The sequence below is a fragment of the Salmo trutta genome, chromosome 10 (assembly GCF_901001165.1).
Source record: "Salmo trutta chromosome 10, fSalTru1.1, whole genome shotgun sequence".
Classification (NCBI taxonomy): domain Eukaryota; kingdom Metazoa; phylum Chordata; class Actinopteri; order Salmoniformes; family Salmonidae; genus Salmo; species Salmo trutta.
In genome coordinates, this window is record NC_042966.1 from 22,208,122 (window position 1) to 22,234,011 (window position 25,890).

At 44.0% G+C, this 25,890-nt stretch overlaps 1 protein-coding gene across 1 annotated transcript; it reads right to left on the reverse strand.

The window, feature by feature from the left end:
• Positions 1 to 1,550: 1,550 nt before the first annotated feature.
• LOC115201362 (heparan sulfate glucosamine 3-O-sulfotransferase 6) lies at positions 1,551 to 25,890 on the reverse strand. The gene is made up of 2 exons (XM_029764934.1): positions 24,833 to 25,890; positions 1,551 to 2,863 (listed from the first exon to the last, which is right to left on the reverse strand). Exons 1-2 carry the CDS (start codon positions 25,336 to 25,338, stop codon positions 2,245 to 2,247), a joined length of 1,125 nt encoding a protein of 374 aa, XP_029620794.1. The 5' UTR covers positions 25,339 to 25,890; the 3' UTR covers positions 1,551 to 2,244.

Consider the following 25,890-nt stretch of genomic DNA (forward strand, 5'->3'; position numbering starts at 1 on the left):
AGTTTCACCTGTCCTCCTTATTGTCTCCACCCCCTCCAGGTGTTGCTTGTCATCCCCAGTGTATTTATCCCTGTGTTTCCTGTCTCTCTGTGCCAGTTCGTCTTGTATGTTCCAAGTCAACCAGTGTGTTTTTCCTGTGCTCCCGCTTTTCTATTCTCTTTTACCAGTCCTCCCGGTTTTGACCCTTGCCTGTTTTCTGGACTCTGTACCCGCCTGCCTGACCATTCTGCCTGCCCTGACCTCGAGCCTGCCTGCCACACTGTACCTCCTGTACTCTGAAGCAGTTTTGACCTTTTGCCTGTCCACGACCATTCTCTTGCCTACTCCTTTAGGATATAATAAATATCAAAGACTCAAACCATCTGCCTCCCGTGTCTGCATCTGGGTCTCGCCTTGCGCCCTTATAAAAACCATGTGTTTGATACCATTCCATTCACTTCATTCCGGCCATTATTATGAGCAGGACTCCCCTCAGCAGCCTCCACTGACGTACATTATGTACAGTATGTGGATTGTGTTAATTCTGTGTCTATATCTTGTCAGTATATTCTGTTTATTGTGGCAGCACTATTTCACTGAGTCAAATTCCTGTACATGCAAATGTATTTGTCGAATAAAGGTGATTCCGATTCTGATTGAAATAAGTTCTTCATGACTACATAAATAGGACACCAAATGAATGAAGTATAAACCACAAACAGTCAGTAAGCATATTAGTATGTAGGCCAGTAAAGATAAGGCTCCAAATCACGGGCCAAAATGATATCCACATACATTTCTACTTAGGCCCTACATCGATTAGATGTGTATGAGCGATAAATCACACGTTAAATAATACTTTACAAATGTGTGATAGCGTCCTGTGTCCGACCTGGCCTAAATCACTGTGACAAGGGGACATGGTACGTATAAGCACATATGCCATAGTCTATAAACTAAACAGGCAGTTATTGATTCAGCTCCCTTCAGCCCGGGTCCCAGAGGTTGAGTTTGCAATATTAATGGATACTCTAAAATAGGGAGTATATCTGCATCCCAAATGGCATCCTATCCCCTATAAAGTGCCCTACTTTTGTCCAGAGCCCATATAGTGCACTATATTGGGAAGCACCCTTGGAGTATGGCTGGGCCTGGGCGGCTCCACTGGCCAACGCCGCCGCAGCACTGGGGTGGTCAGCAGTTTACGGAGGCGAGGCCTACAGGTCAACAGAGTGTCAGGGGTCAAAGATTGCCATCCCAAAGGTCTCCAATGACCCCGGCCAATTGATTGCTTACACATCAGAAAGCTTCCTTTCTGCGTTAACTTCAAATGTTGCCCTGGAGGCTACTGGGCCTATGACCCCCACCACCACCACCACACACCACCCTATCTGCCTTCCCTCTCTGTGGTCTGGTGTGACTGAACAGTGTATCATATGGTGTGGATATTTCATAGAAAGGCATTTCATACTGAAATGTTGATTTATATGATGAAAAAAGTATGTCCATTTTAGAATAAAGGCTTTAGTAATATCAGCAACTTCAAATACAAAAGTAGTAGAGAAAACATCTCAAAACATTGTCATTTTAATAAATTATACTTCCAGAAATGTACAGTCAAGGAGGGGTACAGTTTATGAGTTTGGAATGAAACAAACAATGAAGAAAGATAAGGGATACAGATATAGCATATACCACAATTCTCAATAGCATAACACTTGCAACATAAATAATAGCAATTTTACAGCACACAGAGTAAATCAGTAATATATTTTGTTAACAAAAAAATAGAACACAGTCCAGCGTTTATACCAGCAATAGTCTTCTGCATTGTTAAAAATAATGTCACCTAAACATCATTGCGATTGCATTTTAAAACATGAGAATGGGATAACAGTAAAAATGATGTGTCATTAATAAAATTATTTTAGAAATGCACTTGGCTTATTGTAGTCTAGTTTATTGAAATAGTATTAGCATATTTGGGATGAATATTTGGCAGGCTCGTGGAGCAGTTTTGTCAGAATATTTATTTTCTATTACATTGTAGTAACACAACAATCATACTAGTAAAATCACATCTGTTTATACAAGGAGATTTAAACCCTCTCTTTAAAAACCAAAATATACTAGTCTGTCTGTTTCCACCAGTCCCAGCCGAAGTCACGAGGACCTGTCATTTGGCAAAACCTCAGGTTAAGTGGCCATTACAAGGCCTGTAGATCCTCTGGAGACACGTCTATGCTCTATCCCGTCCCATTTCCATCAGTCCCAGCCAAAGTCATGGCCTGTCATTTGGTAAAACTTCATATTGAATGGCCTATAGAACTCCCTGAGCCTGAGAAGCACCTCTGGAGAGATCTGTGGATGAGGCCTTCCCTTAGACTTCCCCAGACAGCGTGGCCTGCTGCTCCCCTCAGGCTTCTTCAGGCAGGGGAAACCCTTGGTCTGGTTGAAGTAGAAGTGTTTGTCCGTGACCACCCTTTTCAGCCCCAGGAAGTCCTGCACCCTGCCCATCTCCCCAGCCGGGTCCGTCACCAGCCGCTCCCCGCTGACGAAGAGGAACTTCGAGAGGGGGAAGTAGCGCAGCCAGTTCTCCAGGTGCTTGCTGTAGATCCCGATGCGCACGGCGCTCCAGGAGGTGTCGATGAGGCCCGTGGTTGAGTTCCGGAATGTCAGGCTCTGGAAAGACGGAAGGCCGGGTTGTTTGGACAGCGTCTGGGTGTAGTCGGACACGGCCCGGGTTACGGGGTCTCGGACCACCACGATCAGCTTGGTGTGACGACTCAGGGCGAAGAGACGCCGAGGAGCCTCCTTGGTGACAAAGTAGCTTGGTGTCTTCTCCATGGTGATCTGGCTTTCCAATGTCCGAGGCATCAGGTTTCTGAGAGGAGAGGAGAGAAGAGGAAAGATTTGATTAGTGGTTCCCAAACATTTGGTAAACTAACCCACTAAAAGCTTCTGGGAATGCAACAAACTTTAAGACCTTTGGAACCTGGTTTATGTGTCATAAACATGACCTGATCTGCTTCCACATGTTTTATATTACAACATTTTATGGAATATTAATATTCCATGCGTTATTGGAGTGTTCCAACCGTCCCCTTTGATGCTCCCCAGCCTTGAGGGCTTCTGATTTAGCTTTGTAATTAGTTGGTTAGGTCTGTGATTACATCAATATAAACATCTACATTAGACGCTGGCCTCGCTGAAATGCATGTCAGATGGAGAGGAAGTCAATGAGTGGGTGCTTAAGGGAAACCACAAAACCATAATAACCAGTGAAAAGTCATTTCCACAGGACTTCCTCCTCCTTCACAAGCCTGTCAGAGCACCTCTGAGAGCTAGGCTGAGAGCTGGGCTGAGAGCTGGGCTGAGAGCTGGGCTGAGAGCTGAGCTGAGAGCTGGGCTGAAAGCTGGGCTGAGAGCTGGGCTGAGAGCTGGGCTGAGAGCTGGGCTGAGAGCTGGGCTGAGAGCTGGGCTGAGAACTGGGCTGAGAGCTGAGCTGAGAGCTGGGCTGAGAGCTGGGCTGAGCGGGCTCTCCTTCAGGCTGCCTGGACAAATACAGTGCATTCGGAAAATATTCACACCCCTTGACTTTTTCTACATTTTGTTACGTTATGTTTTTTTTTTAAATCCCTCATCAATCTACACACAATACCCCATAATGACAAAGCGAAAACAGGTTTTTTGAATTATTTACATAAGTATTCAGACCCTTTGATATGAGACTCGAAATTGAGCTCAGGTGAATCCTGTTTTGAGATGTGTCTACAACTTGACTGGAGTCCACCTGTGGTAAATTCAATTGATTGGACATGATTTGGAAAGTCATCATTGAGGGAAAGATGAACGGAGCAAAGTACAGAGAGATCCTTGATGAAAACCTGCTCCAGAGCGCTCAGGACCTCAGACTGGGGTGAAGGTTCACCTTCCAACAGAACAACGACCCTAAGCACACAGACAAGACAATGCAGGAGTGGCTTTGGGACAAGTCTCTGAATGTCCTTGAGTGGCCCAGTCAGAGCCCGGACTTGAACCCGATCGAACATCTCTGGAGAGACCTGAAAATAGCTGTGCAGCGACGCTCCCCATCCAACCTGGCAGAGCTTGAGAGGATCTGCAGAGAAGAATGGGAGAAACTCGCCAAATACAGGTGTGCCAAGCTTGAAGCCAAGAAGACTCTAGGCTGTAATCAACAAACCACTGAGTAAAGGGTCTGAATATTTTGTATTTTTAATACATTTGCAAAAATGTATACAAACTTGATTTTGCTTTGCCATTGTGGGGTATTGTGTGTAGATTGATGAGGGGAAACAACTATATAATCCATTTAAGAATAAGGCTGTAATGTAACAAAATGTGGAAAAAGTCAAGGGGTCTGAATACTTTCCGAATGCCATGTACTGTCTATCGTATACCACTGACACTGCAATAAACTCCCCAACAGACCAGCACCAGTCTGACAAATGAGAAATAGACTGGCACCCAGGTTAGCAGTAAAGAATCTGATGATGAGCTAAAGAGATGAAAGACAGCTAATAGTCTCCAAATTGTTTCATTTTTATTTTATTGAACTATTATTTAACCTTTAAAAATGTGTCCTTTGACAGTTGGAACCTAATGTTGGAACACTATCTAAAGTGGAATCCCAGAAGTTCCATTTTAGAATCCTAAGGACAGAAAACAGGAATCCTTCCAACTCTCCTCAGAAAAGGACCACCTTCATTTCATTTCAAATGAGGGGATTCAAATCTTACGGCGGGTTTATGTTTTAGAAGTCCAAGCATGAAGGAACGTTCCAACTCCTCAGAAAATCCCTCATTTAATTTCCACGGATGGTTCCCCCCGTAGCATAGCCATGTGGTAGATACTGAGAGTGAGTCTCAAATGGCATCCTATTCCCTAGAATACGGTGCACTAGGGCTCTGAACAAAATTTGTGCACTCTATAAGGAATAGGGTGCCATTTGAGACGCATTCCAAAAGCTGTCATCAACGTGGTTGGTGTCTGGTCTCTAAATGCAGGGCTCTGGCCTGAGCTGTGTGGGGAACATACTCCTCTCTGATCCAAATCTGACATCCCCACCACGAATGTGCCATGAAGCTAATCCTGAAAACATGGCCTATGTTTTTACAACAGACCACCTCTTTTTTTACTACAGCCTGGGCATGAGTGGATATGAGGATCAGGTATATAGATAACACTCATACTACAGCCTGGATATGAGTGGATATGAGGATCAGGTATATAGATAACACTCATACTACAGCCTGGGTATGAGTGGATATGAGGATCAGGTATATAGAGAACACTCATACTACAGCCTGGGTATGAGTGGATATGAGGATCAGGTATATAGATAACACTCATACTACAGCCTGGGTATGAGTGGATATGAGGATCAGGTATATAGATAACACTCATACTACAGCCTGGGTATGAGTGGATATGAGGATCAGGTATATAGATAACACTCATACTACAGCCTGGGTATGAGTGGATATGAGGATCAGGTATATAGATAACACTCATACTACAGCCTGGGTATGAGTGGATATGAGGATCAGGTATATAGATAACACTCATACTACAGCCTGGGTATGAGTGGATATGAGGATCAGGTATATAGATAACACTCATACTACAGCCTGGGTATGAGTGGATATGAGGATCAGGTATATAGATAACACTCATACTACAGCCTGGGTATGAGTGGATATGAGGATCAGGTATATAGATAACACTCATACTACAGCCTGGGTATGAGTGGATATGAGGATCAGGTATATAGATAACACTCATACTACAGCCTGGGTATGAGTGGATATGAGGATCAGGTATATAGATAACACTCATACTACAGCCTGGGTATGAGTGGATATGAGGATCAGGTATATAGATAACACTCATACTACAGCCTGGGTATGAGTGGATATGAGGATCAGGTATATAGAGAACACTCATACTACAGCCTGGGTATGAGTGGATATGAGGATCAGGTATAGAGAACACTCATACTACAGCCTGGGTATGAGTGGATATGAGGATCAGGTATATAGATAACACTCATACTACAGCCTGGGTATGAGTGGATATGAGGATCAGGTATATAGAGAACACTCATACTACAGCCTGGGTATGAGTGGATATGAGGATCAGGTATATAGATAACACTCATACTACAGCCTGGGTATGAGTGGATATGAGGATCAGGTATATAGATAACACTCATACTATTGAACGAAATCTGTTAGGTGTTAGGTTTTAGAGAGGATTTATCTCAATGGGATCTCCTGGTTCAATAAAGGTTAAGTAAACGAAAAAGAAAACCATGTAGATAACGTTTCATTGGCTCACCCCAACTAGGCCTATAGCATGTTGATATTAATATTACAACATAAGAGGTCAAATAGTAACATAGAAAACCTCCTTTCAAGAGCAACAACTCCACTGGGATCCAGCTTTAGAGGGACATATCTCTACACATTCTCTCCTGTCTTCCTCTGTTCTGAACGACTCCCACGGTGGCCGATCAGTTACGTAGGACAGCATTGTGCTATAATTCTATATCACTTTATAACTCTGTTCATTTCAAGATATAAAGGAGACCATTTCCTTTACAACTACCCCTATGACCCATTACAACTAAAGATGTATACTTATTTCATTTGATACTTCTTTTGCTCTTTCTTTTTGTAAATTTTTTTATGTTTTACAATAATTATTTTGGGCTGCCATACGGAGGTGCCAGTCTGTTTGTGTAGTGTGTACTCAACAGTAACTGAATGTTTAATTCTGGACAAACAGGCTAATGGCATCCATGCTGGGCATGTCCCGGCTTCCATTGCCATCATATTTACATTCTTTATTAAAATGTATTATTTATTTAAACTTTATTTAACTCGGCAAGTCAGTTAAGAACAAATTGTTATTGACAATGATGGCCTACCCCGGGCGATGCTGGGCCAATTGTGCGCCGCCCTACGGGACTCCCAATCACGGCCGGTTGTGATACAGCTTGGAATCGAACCAGGGTCTGTAGTGACGCCTCTAGCACTGAGATGCATTGTCTTAGACCACCGCGCCACCCGAGAGCCCCAAAACACTGTCCTGTAATCACGGAACTCTCTGGCTACAACACAAACCCAAGTGGGAGGGAGGGAGGGAGGGAGGGAGGGAGGGAGGGAGGGAGGGAGGGAGGGAGGGAGGGAGGGAGAGACCCACATTAACCTGGTCAGCCTTATCTCACAGTATTAAAGTGAGACCATATACTAGAGTGTATACCTATTCAACTGCTGTTGTTGTTCTTTATCAGATGTTGTTGCTCTCTGTGTGGTTTCCAACGGCAGCCAGGTTAGCGGAGGCTAGCTAAGTGACCCGCTGTTTGTTTTGATCACACATTAGCCTAGCGGTAGCACTGTTAGCATCTGGCGCAAGAATGCAGGTCAGAGGGTCCACAGATGTGTGTTTATCTCCATAGACCTGCTGTACTCACCGTCTGGGTGGCCCTCAGCTCTATTAGGCCCTGTTGTAAAATACCTCATGTTAATAGGCTACTGTTTATGACCGTATTGTAGAGACTGAACTAAGTACACCGACCTGAGTGTGTGTCAATGTCATCTCAAAAACAAGGGGAAAAGACAAGCTACACACTAATTGTGGAAACTTTAATGTTGACAAATATTGACTTGATCGTTTTTGTACTAAGTAGGTGAGCGCACTCGTAAAACGCAGCATCTGGGCATTAGCATGCGTGTGTGTAGGGGCATCATGCATCTCCAACATCTGAGGGAGCACAAAGTACGTGAGGATGGCTGGGGAGTGGAAGAGAATTTTAGCATTTTTCAAACACCTCAAACAGATTGACACACACACACACACACACACACACACACACACACACACACACACACACACACACACACACACACACACACACACACACACACACACACACACACACACACACACACACACACACACAAAGTGCTCCAACCTGGGCTTTTAACTCTTATTTGTCTTCCTATTGTTAGCTCTCCTCTCCCCTGTGTGTCATACAGTAAGAACCCATGTGTGTAAACATAGGACAGGAGCTTTGATTTAAAAGTTGACCACACTCTCAAAAGAACACACCTAGACACACCCACCTACACACACACACACAAACATATGGGCATGCACATACACACCCTTACACCCTTATGCAGGAGCAGCTTAGACTCGGCACTGTTACCAGCAGGACAGGATGAGGTTCTCTGTGTGTGTGTCTGTGTCTGTCTGTCTCTGTGTGTGTGTGTGTGTCTGTGTCTGTCTGTGTGTGTGTCTGTGTCTGTCTGTCTGTGTGTCTGTCTGTCTGTGTGTGTGTCTGTCTGTCTCTGTGTGTGTGTCTGTATCTGTCTGTCTGTCTGTGTGTGTGTCTGTGTCTGTCTGTCTCTGTGTATGTGTCTGTGTCTGTCTGTCTCTGTGTGTGTCTGTGTGAATGCGCACACATGCAAATGTTTGTACCAGTATGAGCACGTGTGTGAAATGCAGTAGAGGATATAAAGATTTGTTGCTAGGTAGGAAAGGTTTTCCCTGTTGGTCCCAGGGCTCAGACCCTGTATGCTGTGATCTATGTTGGCTCTGTGTAACTTTACACTGTGACCCCGCCAGACCCCTCTGGGAGAGAACATGGGCCTTTCCACCCTGAATGTCAGAGGCAGACACTTATGATTCAGTGGGTGAGACCATCGGGCCCACGGGGATGCTTATAATGCAAGATGTCTTCAGCTCAGCATCTCTTTCTCCCTCTCTTTACTTATTTTCTCAGGGATACTTCCATAGGACATTGCAAGTTACATTATGAGTACACACAGTGTGCAGGAATGTTGAGAAGACATTTTGTAAACCAATTCCCATCACTGGGGGACTGCATTTCTGTCACTACAAGTTCAATGTCATCTGGAGGCTTAAACACAGGGCATGTTGCCTCTGAGAGCTGAGACATGCCTTTGACTCTTTGTCCCCTGCGTTAGACTCAGTACTCTGCTACTCTGCAGAGGGAGAGGCTTGTCATTCCTGGGAGAAGAACATGGAGGCCTCAGGAGTTAGTGAAGAGTAATTAGAAGTCCAAGTCAGCAGGAAACAACAATAAAACGTGTGTGTGTGTGTGTGTTTGTGTGTGTGTGTGTGTGTGTGTGTGTGTGTGTGTGTGTGTGTGTGTGTGTGTGTGTGTGTGTGTGTGTGTGTGTGTGTGTGCGCGCAGTACAGTAGCATAGCATAGTAGAGTCTAATGGTGTAACGTACACACCAAGGCTGTCGGACAACACACCCACGCTGGTTTAATACAGCAGCCAGAGAGTGGTGAGAGTTGTATTTGTTGAGGAGGTTTAGGCCTACATCAGTGAGGTAGGTCGGTAAGAAAGACCTAAAGAATGTGTCTACGAGGGGGAAAAGTGAACATGACAGTTAATACAGCGATTATTACAGCAGGCAACTTTGAGAAGAGTCAGTGGGAAGCGGTCTCACAGTTTCCTCGGGAGAGATAATGACAGTGTAGAGAGAGACAGAAAGAGAGAGAGAGAGAGACAGAGAGAGAGAGAAAGGGGGAAACAGCTCAAGCCTCCAGACTGTCTACTGCAGGATAAAGCCTGACATTCCAACTCCAGAATTAAAAAGAGAGAGAATTGGAGAGATACTAGTGTGAGAGAGCAAGAGACGGTAGAGTACGTGTGAGAGAGAAAGACAGAAAAAAGTGTGTGTTCCTTGCTGTAATTGCCCCCCTCTGTCTTATCGAATGGGAAAATCAGCCTGCGTTCCTCTGTGTTCCTGCCTGGCCCACAGTGGGTTAGCTGTGCGGCTTTATCAGTGGGTGACCATGGGCCAGGGGCCCACACCCTGAGATGAACAGATGAACAGACAAGAGGAGGAGGAAGAGAGAGATGGACAGATAACTGGAGGGTCACTTCCTTCCTCCTTCCTCCCTCAGCCTGACCCCAACTCAACGAATTGTGTAGTTACTGTAATAATTAGATTGGTTAAATTACTTAGAGGGTTTCAGTGTGAAAGCATGCACTGCACTGTAGTCATTCTTTACAAAGAACTACAGAAACCCCGTTTTTAAGAGAACCTCCGCCTTTAAAACAGTACTCTACTTCTTGTTCTAAATTAATATTTCACAAGGGCTTCTAATGATTCTCAGAGCCAGGTTGAAGTGTGTTTTTCTGTGCACTTCATAAAAGCAACTCCATCCCTTTTGAACCAAAGTTAAACATTATCATCTAATACTATACATCAAATCAAATCAAATCACATTTTATTGGTCACATACACATGGTTAGCAGGTGTTAATGCAAGTGTAGCGAAATGCTTGTGCTTCTAGTTCCGACCATGCAGTAATATCTAACAAGTAATCTAACAATTTCACAACAACTACCTTATACACCCAAGTGTAAAGGGATGAATAGAATATGTACATATAAATATATGGATGAACGATGGCCGAACGGCATAGGCAAAATGCAGTAGATGGTATAGAGTACAGTATATACATATGAGATGAGTAATGTAGGGTATGTAAACATTATATAAAGTGGCATTGTTTAAAGTGACTAGTGATACATTTACTACATCCAATTTTTAATTATTAAGTGGCTAGAGATTTGAGTCAGTATGTTGGCAGCAGCCACTCAATGTTAGTGATGGCTGTTTAACAGTCTGATGGCCTTGAGATGGACGCTGTTTTTCAGTCTCTCGGTCCCAGCTTTGATGCACCTGTACTGACCTCGCCTTCTGGATGATAGCGGGGTGAACAGGCAGTGACTCTGGTGGTTGTTGTCCTTGATGATCTTTTTGGCCTTCCTGTGACATCGGGTGTTGTAAGTGTCCTGGAGGGCAGGTAGTTTGCCCCCGGTGATGCGTTGTGCAGACCTCACTACCCTCTGGAGAGCCTTACGGTTGTGGGCGGGGCAGTTGCCGTACCAGGCGGTGATACAGCCCGACAGGATGCTCTCGATTGTGCATCTGTAAAAGTTTGTGAGTGTGTTTGGTGACAAGCCAAATTTCTTCAGCCTCCTGAGGTTGAAGAGGCGCTGTGGCGCCTTCTTCACCACGCTGTCTGTGTGGGTGGACCATTTCAGTTTGTCCGTGATGTGTACGCCGAGGAACTTAAAACTTTCCACCTTCTCCACTACTGTCCCGTTGATGTGGATAGGGGGGTGCTCCCTCTGCTGTTTCCTGAAGTCCACGATCATCTCCTTTGTTTTGTTGACGTTGAGTGTGAGGTTATTTTCCTGACACCACACTCCGAGGGCCCTCACCTCCTCCATGTAGGCCGTCTCGTCATTGTTGGTAATCAAGCCTACCACTGTAGTGTCGTCTGCAAACTTAGGCAAGATGCAGTAGATGGTATAGAGTACAGTATATACATATGAGATGAGTAATGCAGGGTATGAAAACATTATATGAAGTGACATTGTTTAAAGTGGCTAGTGATACATTTAATTACATCAGATTGCAAGATGCAGTAGATGGTATAGCGTACAGTATATACATAAGAGATGAGTAATGTAGGGTAAGTAAACATTATATAATATAAAGTGGCTAGTGATAAATTGATTACATCAATTTTTCCATTATTAAAGTGGGTGGAGTTGAGTCAGTATGTTGGCAGCAGCAAGACATCGGGGTCCGCGACGGGGCTGGTTTTCTTTTTGTAGTCCGTGAGTGACTGTAGACCCTGCCACATACTTCTCGTGTCTGAGCCGTTGAATTGCGACTCTACTTTGTCTCTATTCTGACGCTTAGCTTGTTTGATTGCCTTGTGGAGGGAATAGCTACACTGTTTGTATTCGGTCATGTTTCCGGTCACCTTGCCCTGATTAAAAGCAGTGGTTCGCGCTTTCAGTTTTGCGCGAATGCTGCCATCAATCCACGGTTTCTGGTTGGGGAAGGTTTTAATAGTCACCGTGGATACAACATCACCAATGCACTTGCTAACAAATTCGCTCACCGAATCAGCGTATACATCAATGTTGTTGTTTGACGCTATCCGCAACATATCCCAGTCCACGTGATCGAAGCAATCTAGAAGCGTGGAATCAGATTGGTCAGACCCGCGTTGAACAGACTTGAGCACAAGCGTTTCCTGTTTTAGTTTCTGTCTATAGGCTGGGAGCAACAAAATGGAGTTGTGGTCAGATTTGCCGAAAGGAGGGCGAGCGAGGGCTTTGTATGCGTCGATGACGTTAGAGTAACAATGATCCAGGATTTTGCCAGCCCGGGTCGCGCATTCGATATGCTGATAACATTTAGGGAGCCTTGTTTTCAGAATAGCCTTGTTAAAATCCCCAGCTACAATAAATGCAGCCTCAGGATATGTGGTTTCCAGTTTACATAGAGTCCAATGAAGTTCTTTCAGGGCCGTCGAGGTGTCTGCTTGGGGGGGATATACACGACTGTGATTATAATCGAAGAGAATTCTCTTGGTAGATAATGCCGTCGGAATTTGATTGTAAGGAATTCTAGGTCAGGTGAACAAAAGGACTTGAGTTCCTGTATGTTGTTGTGATTACACCACGACTCGTTAATCATTAGGCATACACCCCCGCCCTTCTTCTTAACAGAGAGATGTTTGTTTCTGTCAGCGTGATGTGTGAAGAAACCAGGTGGCTGTACCAAATCTGATAACGTATCCCGAGTGAGCCATGTTTCCGTGAAGCAGAGAATGTTGCAATCTCTGATGTCTCTCTGGAAGGCAACCCCTGCTCGGATTTCGTCTACCTTGTTGTCAAGAGACTGGACATTGGCAAGCATTGTAGTATACTCGGGAGCGGTGGGCAATGTGCCTGTCTACGGAGCCTGACCAGAAGACCGCTCCGTCTGCCCCTTCTGCGGCGCCGTTGTTTTGGGTCGCCTTCTGGGATCTGATCCATTGTCCTGGGTGGTGGACCAAACAGAGGATCCGCTTCGGGAAAGTCGTATTCCTGGTCGTAATGTTGGTGAGTTAACGTTGCTCTTATATCCAATAGTTCCTCCCGGCTGTATGTAATAACACTTAAGATTTCCTGGGGTAACAGTGTCAGAAATAATACATTAAAAAAATACGAAATACTGCATAGTTTCCGAAGAATGTGAAGCGAGGCGGCCATCTCTGTCGGCGCCGGATGTAGATAGCAGGAGGTTGGTGGCACCTTAATTGGGGAGGACGGGCTCATGGTAATGGCTGGAGCGGAATAGGTGGAATGGTATCAAATACATCAAACACATGGTTTCCATGTGTTCGATGCCATTCCATTTTATCCGTTCCAGCCATTATAATGAGCCGTCCTCTCCTCAGCAGCCTCCACTGCTATACATCATGCTGCATTACTCTTTCCCCAGCGTCTGCTACCGTAACACTGTTGGCGAGGGAAAAATAACCCCCCCCTTCATTTTCCCATGAATTACCTACCTTTTCCAAATTAATTGAAATTACAAGTACACCTCAGAACTCTCTAATGGACTCCAACCATTGGCCATCTGGTGTCTACCCAACTCTAGACCAATGAGAAGACTCAATACTGGACTGCAGTGAATGCCACTTCCTAAATTGTTAAATGTCCCACTCCTTGTGGTTGTTGCCCATCCTTGAATTGTTTTAACTGAGGAATGGGATTACAGTTGGCAGAAAACCGGGACTGCAGCTGCTGGGAAAGATAGTGTTTGTCATTAAGGGGCCAATCCTGACCCAGTAAATTGTGTGTGTGTTTTTGTGTGTAACAGAAAGAGAGTCTCTAAAATACACAGCACAACTGAGAGAGAGAGAGTCTCTAAAATACACAGCACAACAGAGAGAGAGAGTCTCTAAAACACACAGCACAACAGAGGGAGAGAGAGCGATGTCGGCATATGAGAAAGCATTTATTTCGTTTTCAGATTTCTTTTTTTGAACTTCCTAGATAATGTTCACATTCCGAACACAAAAGGACAGAGTTCTCCTTCAGACAGAGTTCTCATTTTAATCAGTCACATTTCCTCACAATTAAACATAACTATTGTCCAAGAAACCAATTTGTGTTACATTATTAAAGACAACCCATAAAATGTTTCCTTAACTGCTTTTCATAACAAAGAAAGGTGTGTTCCTATGATTCCTATAGCGAGTCTACGTTCTCACGCTCTCTCCACTTCACCCTCACACTTCTGCCCTCCTTACCCTCTCACCCACTCACCCAGACGATCAGTCGGTCAGTCGGTCAGTCAGTCAGACATTAAACAGAGATGGTCAGGCAGGGCAGAAGGCAGAGGCCACGGCTGAGACAACAATACACACTGTGCTGTCAATGATTCACCAGCCTCTCCAGACAGAAGATGGTATGCTGGGTGATGTGGGTAGAGGGTCAACCTAAAGGGTCCTGGGTAAAATTATGCGCCAGACAGCTCCTGGATGAATTATAATCCAATAACTGCCCTTGTTGATAGACTAGGGCAAATAAGCAGACTCTGATTGGGACTGGGCCCTGGTTAAGATAAGTTTAGACAGTTTGAAGTGTAGGGATTCATGTGTAACTAAACAGAGCAACTCTGGTGTTGGTGCAAAAACAAAGCTGCCCTTTTCGACTGTCACACTTGTATCACTATCCTACAGTCGCTACAACGACTAGGCCTACTACAGTCTCTGATAACTAGAATTTCATTAGTCCACAAATGTATAATCACAGCTTTACAGAAAACAGAAGACATTTCCCTCTGGTCTTCAACGTTGACTGGGTGTGTATTAGGATTCCAAAGAGGTGTAGTGCTATGTGAGGTTATTATAGCTGTGACATCCATCTTGCTGTGACAGGGACATGGGAGGATGAGGTCTGGAGGGAAGGAGTGGGGGGTCATTTTTTACACTCCACCAAACATGAACCCTAATCAGTCACTGTAACCTGGGAGTCATGTTAGAGACCTGCAGGCTGACAGGAATCCAGGCCACTGGATCAATACTGTCATAGCTCTGTTGCTCTATCTGTTTAAAATGGATTTGTTTATAATGAGGGGAAAGAAGGTAGAAAAGGCTTGGTAATGTGGCAGTGAAAACATCTCTGGGTTAGTCTTACATTATTATAGTAAATGAGCATCCAAGTAGCCTACATTTGCTAGTTAAAAAATAAACATCATACCTTTTTGAAATTCCACAACAATATTAATATACCGTATGTGCGAATGCAGCAGTAATTGGTAAACTGTATAGGGAACACCGTTTTAACTAATACATTGCCATGTAGTTCTATTCACTGAGCAAATGATCAGTTAGCTAATGATGTATATAGACCTAATTAGGTTAGGCATCTGGCTATCGAGGACATTGATTTGGAATAGTCAGTCCCTTGTTCTATCACACTAAGAGGGTTGGAAAGGAAGTCCAATGGACTTTTCCATTTGTCCAATACTAAATACTCATATTATTATCATTTTCACATCTCCTATACATGTCCCTTTATTTCATTAACTATCATCTGATTGGATAGGGCATAACATGTGGAAGGTGAAAGGTCGTCCAATGACGAGCTGTCAAAATATTGAGTTGGGCGATTAGGTTTTTCTCCAGATTGAAAATCCATACCCATCCCAACCCAATTTATCAAATCATGTTTAATTATTCAGTTATATTTGCCCCATTTCATTTTGCATATTGACATCAGTCTTGAAGACATTCCTTTGGTTTCTTGAAAGCATGCCATGCATGTATTGTAGATCTCTATTTGACCGTACACCGCCATAGCCTGAAATAATGACACAGACTAGCCGACCAGTGGACCTTGTCAGGGAAACAAAGTCTCCTTTGTTCAGTCCAATTCTATATATTTGATTTATTTCAGAGACACTTTGACCATGAAAGGCCCTCCCAAAACCTTTTTGTTGGGCCAAAGAACTCTCTCTCTCTCTGTCTCTAACACTATTTCAAAACCTTAAAAATGTGCCTGGGAATTCAGCAGTGGAAGAATCCCTTGTGATTGATTTTAAAAAAGGCAGTCAAGAAATAAGAGCTGGACATTCCTGTCTGCATACTGTGACCAATGCTACACTGAATTATGCAAGAAAATATACTTCTGAAGAATCCTGTCCCCCCAATCCCCACACGTTTCAAAGTCTTCACAATGTGTGTAGGGTATAAATGTCGGTGGTTGAAGGATCAACGACACCTTGTCAACAAGATTGAATATTCAGCCGTTAAGGAACCTCCCCTGCAGTGCCCTGGTAAAGGTACCAACAGCTGAATCAATAGGAAACCCTAGTTTAACAGATCAATATTGGAAATGACATCTACAGTATATCCAATGGATATTCATGGTGTCATGAAAAGGTGTGGTTTAATGGTGGATCGCAGAGTAGAATGGGGAGAGGGAGATGTGACACTTGACTGGCTTGGATCTGAAACGCTTATGCTACTTGCACACATGCAATGGAAACACACACACACACACAGAGAGAGAAAGAGTAGAAAGAGCTAAACCCTTTAAACATGTTCTCTCCCACAAAGCCACATAACCATTTCCAAATGCATCGAGAGGCCAAGTTTTTTCCACATATAAGCATTTCTTCTAAAACAATTTGCCAAATGCTTCTTTTTAACATGTCCATGTGTTTTATTTGGTTACTAACTGAAGACAGAGGACAGTGTTCATTTTCAAACTCAAAGCAGTGTAATAATACACTTTGAAATTAAGAGCTCTGTCAAATTACATAATGCTTAAGTGATATTTTCCAGTCCAGTCTAAATGCTTTATGCTGCTGTCTTAAATGGTGCCTGGAGTGATTCCAGTCCAGATACGAATGTATATCCAATGGGTTTTTACTTAATTCTATGTCCATGTGAATAGCAACACTTTGCCCTTATGCCACAGAGTTACTCTATAACCGATTTGGTAACCAGAATGTTATTGCTCAGCCGCACACATAAAACAGTGATTGAATTGCCTTGAAAGGTCAGATTCTGTTTCATATCAGTTACTGTGTAGTTACACAAGTTACTATACAAGACATCATAATCCCTTGTGTAATACCTTGGTTAAAATCAAAGACCCCATCAATTAGGATACAAGGCCTTTCACACAAATGAGAGAAGATGGGAGGGAGGTGAGAGGATGGAGCTGGTAATGATAAGGGATTAGACTGACTGATTTGGGTGCTTTGACACTATTCTCATTACTCCAACACAGTACTACATACTACGTCTTAGATAACAACCAATAAACCATCACACCCTTAGGCACAGATCTAGGATCAGCTTTCCCTCCCCAAATCCTAACCTTTACCGTTAGTGGAAAATACCCAATACTGACTTTAGATCAGAGCCTTGGCTTGGGGCAACTTCCCCCTACACTGACAAGCTGGTACTCCACAACGTTATGTCATCCCTGCTTCCCTGAGCTGTCTGAGCTAATGCCTGACCTGTCATTACAGCAGGCCAATCCACACAGTGTTGACAATGCCTGTCGTCAGATTAGGAAAGACTAAGACCACACTTATGAGATAGAAGAGAGACTAGAGAGCTGCTGTGCAGCTGCAACAAAGCACTACATGGACTGTGACAGTGTTAAAAGATGTGTTAGAAGGTCACTGGTCTCCCAACACCATCAAAGGCTGTAGCCAGTAACTGATGTAGTGCCACAATGTAGGCTACTACCCAATCATCTGCCTGGCCTCACAAACTACACTGAATAAAAATATAAACACAACATGCAACAATTTCCAAGATTTTACTGAGTTACAGTTCATATAAGGAAATCAGTCAATTGAAATAAATTCTTTAAACCCTAATCTATGGACTTCACATGACTGGGAATACAGATATGCATATGTTGGTCACAGACACCTTAAAATAAATGTTGGGGTGTGGATCCAAAAGCAATGCATCGCAACACATCTCCTTCGCGTAGAGTTAATCAGGCTGTTGACTGTGGCCTCTGGAATGTTGTCCCACTCCTCTTCAATGGCTGTGCAAAGTTGCTGGATATTGGCAGGAACTAGAACACGCTGTCGTAAGCGTCGATCTAGAGCAGTGGTTCCCAAACTTTTTATAGTTCCGTACCTCGTCAAACATTCAACCTCCAGGTGTGTACCCCCTCTAGCAATTTCGATGAGGCTCTCTTGTTCAGATATCGGTAAGTGGATAGGAGGCAGGGCATGAAAGGGATAACGAATCCAGTTGTTTGTGTCGCCCGTTTCAGGAAAATACCTGCGTAATTGCGTACCCAGCTCACTCAGGTGCTTCGCTATATCACATTTGGCCATGTCTGTAAGTTTGAGTTCATTTGCACACAAAAAAAATCATACAATGATGGAAAGACCTGTGTGTTGTCCTTGTAATGCAGACAGAATAGAGCTCCAACCTCTTAGTTGCTGAGAGTCCCTGTAATCCTAGATTCAGATCATTCAGGCGAGAAAAAACATCACCCAGACAGGCCAGTCGTGTGAGAAACTCGTCATCATGCAAGCGGTCAGACAAGTGAAAATTATGGTCAGTGAAGAAAACTTAAAGCTTGTCTCTCAGTTAAAAAAAAACGTGTCAATACTTGATAACCAGCTCACTTCTGTATGTTGTAAAAGCGTTACATGGTTGCTGCCCATGTCATTGCATAGTGCAGAAAATACACAAGAGTTCAGGGGCCTTGCTTTAACAAAGTTAACCATTTTCACTGTAGTGTCCAAAACTTCATTCAAGCTGTCAGGCATTCCTTTGGCAGCAAGAGCCTCTTGGTGGATGCTGCAGTGTACCCAAGTGGCGTCGGGAGCAACTGCTTGCAAGCGTGTTACCACTCCACTATGTCTCCCTGCCATGGCTTTTGCGCCATCAGTACAGATACCAACACATCTTGACCACGAAGTCCATTTGATGTCACAAAGCTGTCCAGTAATTTAAAAATATCCTCTCATGTTGTCCTGGTTTCCAGAGGTTTGCAGAAGAGGATGTCTTCCTTAATTGACCCCCCATAAACGTAACGGATATATACCATGAGCTGGGCCAGGCCAGCCACATCTGTTGACTCATCCAGCTGTAATGCATATAATTCACTGGCTATAATTCACTTTCAAAACATCTGCTGACATGTCACTGATGCATCATGAAACAGTGATGTTTGATGAAGGCATTGTCTGTATAGTTTTTTGGGCCTTGTCCCCCAGGATTGTCCAAGGCATATCCTCGGCAGCAGGAAAAATTAAGTCCTCTACAATAGTATGGGGCTTGCCTGTCCTAGCCACTCAATAGCTCACGATATGAAACGCTTCTAGCCCCTTCTTATTAATGGTATCTGTTGCTTTTATACATGTCTTACTACTCGAAAGTCGTCTTTATTCTCGCTCAAAAAACTCCTGTGGCTCATTTTTCAAATTGTCATGTTTCGTTTCTAAATGTTTGCACAAGAGTGAAGGTTTCCTGCGAGAGAGTAACGGTCAATGTGATTGGATGTTAATAACTTGACGAGGCTACCTGTATTTGACATTGTGTTGTTATTTCGCTGAACACTAGATGGCTTAATTTTATTTTGGGCTGTGAAACGAGGCTACACAGGCAAGAAAAAAATCTCATCCAAATGTATAGCCCCGTTGGAATATATAAATGTACTGTTTGAAAATGTGAAGAAAAAATATATATATTTGGCGTACCCACGACGGCATTGTGCGTACCCCAGTTTGGGAATACCTGATCTAGAGCATTCCAAACATGCTCAATGGGTGATATGTCTGGTGAGTATGCAGGCCATGGAAGAACTGTGTCATTTTCAGCTTCCAAGAATTGTGTACAGATCCTTGCGACAAGGGGCCATGTATTATCGTGCTGAAACATGAGGTGATGGCGGCGGAAGAGTGGCACTACAATGAGCCTCAGGATCTCATCACAGTATCTCTGTGCATTCAAATTGCTATTTGTCCAGAGCTTATGCCTGCCCATACAATAACCCCAATGCTAACATGGGGCACTCTGTTCACAATGTTGACATCAGCAAACCGCTCGCCCACACGAGGCCATCTCCCCAGTACAGCTGAAACTGGGATTCATCTGTGAAGAGTGTGCCAGTGGCCATTGAAGGGGAGCATTTGCCCACTGAAGTCGGTTAAGACGCTGAACTGCAGTCAGGTCAATTCAAATCAAATTGTATTAGTCACATGCGCCAAATACAACAGGTAGGCATAAGCAGGTAGACCTTACAGTGAAATGCTTACTTACAAGCCCCTAACTAACAATGCAGTTTAAAAAAATATGGACAAGAATAAGAAATAAAAGTAACAAGTAATTAAAGAGCAGTAGTAAAGTAACAATAGTGAGACTATATACAGGGGGGTACTGGTACAGAGTCAGTGTGCGTGGGCACCGGTTAGTTGAGGTAATATGGACATGTAGGTAGAGTTATTAAAGTGACTATGCATAGATGATAACAACAGAGAGTAGCAGTGGTGTAAAGGGGGGGCAATGCAAATAGTCTGGGTAGCCATTTGATTAGCTGTTCAGGAGTCTTATGGCTTGGGGGTAGAAGCTGTTTAGAAGCCTTTTGGACCTAGACTTGGCATTCCGGTACTGCTTGCCGTGCGGTAGCAGAGAGAACAGTCTATGACTAGGGTGGCTGGAGTCTTTGACAATTTTTAGGGCCTTCCTCTGACACAGCCTGGTATAGAGGTCCTGGATGGCAGGAAGCTTTGCCCCAGTGCTGTACTAGGCCGTACGCACTACCCTCTGTAGTGCCTTGCGGTCAGAGGCCGAGCAGTTAACATACCAGGAAGTGATGCAACCAGCCAGGATGCTCTCGATGGTGCAGCTGTAGAACCTTTGGAGGATCTGAGGACCCATGCCAAATCTTTTCAGTCTCCTGAGGGGAAATAGGTTTTGTTGTGCCCTCTTCACAACTGTCTTGGTGTGCTTGGACCATGTTAGTTTGTTGGTGATGTGGACACCAAGGAACTTGAAGCTCTCAACCTGCTCCACTGCAGCCCCGTCGCTGAGAATTGGGGTGTGCTCAGTCCTCTTTTTCCCGTAGTCCACAATCATCTCCTTTGTCTTGATCACGTTGAGGGAGAGGTTGTTGTCCTGGCACCACACGGCCTGGTCTCTGACCTCCTCCCTATAGGATGTCTCGTCGTTGATCAAGCCTTCCACTTTTGTGTCATCAGCAAACTTAATGGTGGTGTTGGAGTCGTGCCTGGCCATGCAGTCATGAATGAACAGGGAGTACAGGAGGGGACTGAGCACGCACCCCTGAGGGGCCCCTGTGTTGAGGATCAGCGTGGCGGATGTGTTGTTACCTACCCTTACCACCTGGGGGCGGCCCGTCAGGAAGTTCAGGATCCAGTTGCAGAGGGAGGTGTTTAGTCCCAGGGTCCTTAGCTTATTAATGATAAGCTTTGAGGGCACTATGGTGTTGAACGCTGAGCTGTAGTCAATGAATAGCATTCTCACATAGGTGTTCCTTTTGTCCAGGTGGGAAAGGGCAGTATGGAGTGCAATAGAGATTGCATCATCTGTGGATCTGTTGGGGCAGTATGCAAATTTGAGTGGGTCTAGGGTTTCTGGGATAATGGTGTTGATGTGAGCCATGACCATCCTTTCAAAGCATTTCATGGCTACGACGTGAGTGCTATGGGTCGGTAGTCATTTAGGCAGGTTACCTTAGTGTTCTTGGGCACTGGCATTATGGTGGTCTGCTTAAAACATGTTATTACAGACTCGGACAGGGAGAGGTTCAAAATGTCAGTGAAGACACATGCCAGTTGGTCAGCGCATGCTCGCAGTACACGTCCTGGTAATCCGTCTGGCCCTGCGTCCTTGGGAATGTTGACCTGTTTAAAGGTCTTACTGACATCGGCTGCGGAGAGCGTGATCACACAGTCTTCCGGAACAGCTGGTGCTCTCATGCATGTTTTAGTGTTATTTGCCTCAAAGCGAGCATAGAAGTTATTTAGCTCGTCTGGTAGGCTCGTGTCACTGGGCAGCTCTCGGCTGTGCTTCCCTTTGTAGTCTGTAATGGTTTGCAAGCCCTGCCACATCCAGTACGATTCGATCTTAGTACTGTATTGACGCTTTGCCTGTTTGATGGTTCGTCGGCGGGCATAGCGGGATTTCTTATAAGCTTCCGGGTAAGAGTCCCGCTCCTTGAAAGCGGCAGCTCTAGCCTTTAGCTCAGTGCAGATGTTGCCTGTAATCCATGGCTTCTGGTTGGGTATGTACGTACAGTCACTGTGGGGACGACATCCTCAATGCACTTATTGATGAAGCCAGTGACTGATGTGGTGTACTCCTCAATGCCATCGGAGGAATCCCGAAACATATTATAGTCTGTGCTAGCAAAACAGTCCTGTAGCTTATCATCTGCTTCATCTAACCACTTTTTTATTGGTCTAGTCACTGGTGCTTCCTGCTTCAAATTTCGCTTGTAATCAGGAATCAAGAGGATATAATTATGGTCAGATTTGCCAAATGGAGGGCGAGGGAGAGCTTTGTATGTGTCTCTGTGTGTGAAGTAATGGTGGTCCAGAGTTTTTTTCCCTCTAGTTGCACATTTAACATGCTGATAGAAATATGGTAAAATGGATTTAAGTTTCCCTGTAGTTTCCCTGCTACTAGGAGTGCCGCCTCTGGGTGAACGTTTTCTTGTTTGCTTATGGCGGATACAGCTCATTCAATGTTGTCTTAGTGCCAGCCTCTGACTGTGGTTGTATGTAAACAGCTACGAAAAATACAGATGAAAACTGTCTAGGTAGATAGTGTAGTCAACAGCTTGTCATGAGATACTCTACCTCAGTCAAGCAATAGCTCGAGACTTCCTTAGATATCGTCCACCAGCTGTTATTTACAAAAATGCATATTCTGCAGCCCCTTGTCTTACCAGACGCCGCTGTTCTATCCTGCCGGTGCAGTGAATAACCAGCCAGCTGTATGTTGATAGTGTCAAGCATTAGATATTACAGTTTTGAATGTCCCGTTGGTACTGTAGTTTAATCTTCCGCGTAGGTCACCTATTTTATTGTCCAAAGATTGCACGTTTGCTAGCAGAATGGAAGGAAGTGGGGGTTTATTCGATCGCCTACGAATTCTCAGAAGGCATCCCGCCCGCCGACCCATTTTTCTCTGCCTCCTCTTCACACAAATCATGGGGATCTGGGCCTGTTCCCGAGAAAGCAGTATATCAATCGCGTCAGGCTCATCAGACTCGTTAAAGGAAAAAAAGGATTCTGCCAATCCGTGGTGAGTAATCGCAGTCCTGATGTCCAGAAGTTATTTTTAGTCATAAGAGATGGTAGCGGCAACATTATGTACAAAATAAGTAAAAAAATTAGTTACAAACAACGCAAATAAACAAACAAAAAAACACAATCGGTTGGGGGAATGTAAAATGTCTTCTTCTCCGGCTTCTTCTCACCAGGTCAAGACCCAGGTGAGGACGACGAGCACGTAAATGAGCTTCCCTGAGACGGTTTCTGATAGTATGTGCAGAAACTCTTTGGTTGTGCAATTCTACAGTTCAATCAACTATCTGGGTGGCTGGTCTCAAACGATCCAGCAGGTGGAGAAGTCGGATGTGGACGTCCTGGTCTGGCGTGATTGCACTTGGTCTGCGGTTGTGAGGTACTGCCAAATTCTCTAAAACAACGTTGGAGGCGGCTTATGGCAGAGAAGTTAACATTCAATTCTCTGGCAACAGCTCTGGTGGACATCACAATTGCATACTCTCTCAAAACTTGAGATATCTGTGGTATTGTGTTGTGTGACAAAACTGCACATTTTATAGTGGCCTTTTATTGTCCCCAGCACAAGGTGCACCTGTGTAATGATTATGCTGTTTATAATCAGCTTCTTGATATGCCACACCTGTCAGGTGGATGGATTATCTTGGCAAAGGTGAAATACTCACTAACAGGGATGTAAACAAAGTTGTTCACAAAATTTTTGAGAAATAAGCTTTTTGTGCGTATGGAACATTTCTGCGATCTTTTATTTCAGCTCATGAAACATGGGACCAACATTTTATATGTTGCGTTTTATATTTTTGTTCATTATATAGTAATTATAGTGAAAGGCAGTACAGTCAGGTAACTTGCAGAAGACCTAGGTTACACTGTCAATGCTTAGAAAGAGTACTGTACATCATTATAGGCATTTTTCTGTGTAATCCTGATTTCTTTAGTAAAAAATAATAGGTGTATGCTTGGAGACTTTCATCCCTCCATTGATGCTGTTTACATTTGTACCCAACGTCTGCAATATTCATGAACAGACTGTATTGATTTCTCCCTCTTCTTGGCTCTGTGTCACATCCTTATGTGCTCTCCTGCCTTCTGCCTAACCAGCTGATATGGGTGACAGTGAGGGCTCCCCAGGGACACACACAGAGACACTTAGAAATGCAGCACATCACGTCAACAAACAGCATTTTATTGGCAGGGGACTGAATACCCCGTCGGACCGAGGGGCTCTGAGAGAGGATCCTTATTGGCGTTAGGGGATATTAATGAAGTGACACTGAAGTAAGCAGGGGAAGATGGGAACCTGTTCAGGAGAGTTGATCAATGGCAAAAATAAGGCACCTAAATATACAGTAAATCCACAGACATTGTTCTCTTTTGGTGGCTGTGATGACAGGCAATTTCACACAATATTTTGGGATGAATTATGACTAAATTATGACTTGTGATTTACCAAGCACCTATGTCACAGTGCAATAACATGATTTTACCTGGGTATCAGGTAATCTGCATTGACTGATTCAAGTGAAACATTAGGCTATTTATTATAGAAAATCATATCTCTTTCCATTTTTTGGCCATGTTCAATATGTTTTCACTGCTACTGTAAATTAAAGCATACAAGAAGAAACAGATTTAATTAAAATTCAAAACAGCCCTTACTCACCTGTACCATTCCAGTCCGTTATCATAGAACCTGTCGAAGAAGTGGGGTTCGGCGCCCACAGCTCTGACATCCGGGTGAATGCGCAGAAACTCCAGAAGCGCGCGCGTGCCTCCTTTCTTTACTCCGATGATGATTGCCTGAGGAAAAGTTTTACTACCGAAGTTATTGGCTATAGAGATGTTGTTATCCGGTCGCAGTTCGTTATCATTGCCCTGCAAGAGTGAGTCAACACTGTCAAACCCGGGGAGTTCGCGAACAACCGAGCCGGGAGAACTGTTCTTGTGCGGGTCGAGCTTTTGCTGCTTCAGTCCATCATTTAGGCCTAAGATTTTGTTGATAAAAGTTGTCTGTTGGTCGTATACAGGTCTAGGTAAGGATTCGCAGTACCCAGAGAGACAGTAAAATAAGTAAGTGAAAATGATGATCATGGTAAGGAAGACAGAAAGTTTGGACTGCGCCTTCAGGTGTCCAAAGTTGAACACAGCTCTCCATTTGCTACATCCCATGAGTCGCTATACTGAGCTGGAGGGTAACACGCAGAAAACATGCCTTTTTAAATTAGATAAATTCAATGCGTTTTAAAATAAAGATTAGGCCTGGTCTTTCTTTATAAAGTTACCCATAAAAACATCGTTCATGATGAAGTCGTGCCATTACGCACTTAAAAAAAATCCATGAATATGTTTGATCATCCACTTAATAACACATAACTCTTGTTGAAATAAATATTTGTAGGCCTAACTGGGTCAATGTCAACTTGTCCAAAGTGCACAGTGCTCAGAGAAACGGAGTTTGTCCCATCTTGCTCCCTGCTCCTCTCCCTTGGCTCGCGCGCAGCCCTCTGGCCCCCATCACCAGACTACAGACACACCCCTTTCCTTCTGGGTGTGAATCCACGCCCTACTGGTCAAATTCCCTCCCCTTACATTTTCAGGCATGATTCTGAAAATAACACGAATAACTGGCACACTGAGATAAATCACAAATAATAATGTGATTGAATAGCTTTTTAAATTACTATGTAGGCTAATTCAAGAATATATAGTTATCTTCCAAGA

Excerpts from the sequence above, each read along its gene's own strand:
- LOC115201362 (XM_029764934.1), bottom strand. The coding sequence starts at position 25,338 with ATGGGATGTAGCAAATGGAGAGCTGTGTTCAACTTTGGACACCTGAAG. Across the intron at positions 2,864-24,832 it reads AACGGACTGGAATGGTACAG|AAACCTGATGCCTCGGACAT; the intron begins GTGAGTAAGGGC and ends CTCTCCTCTCAG.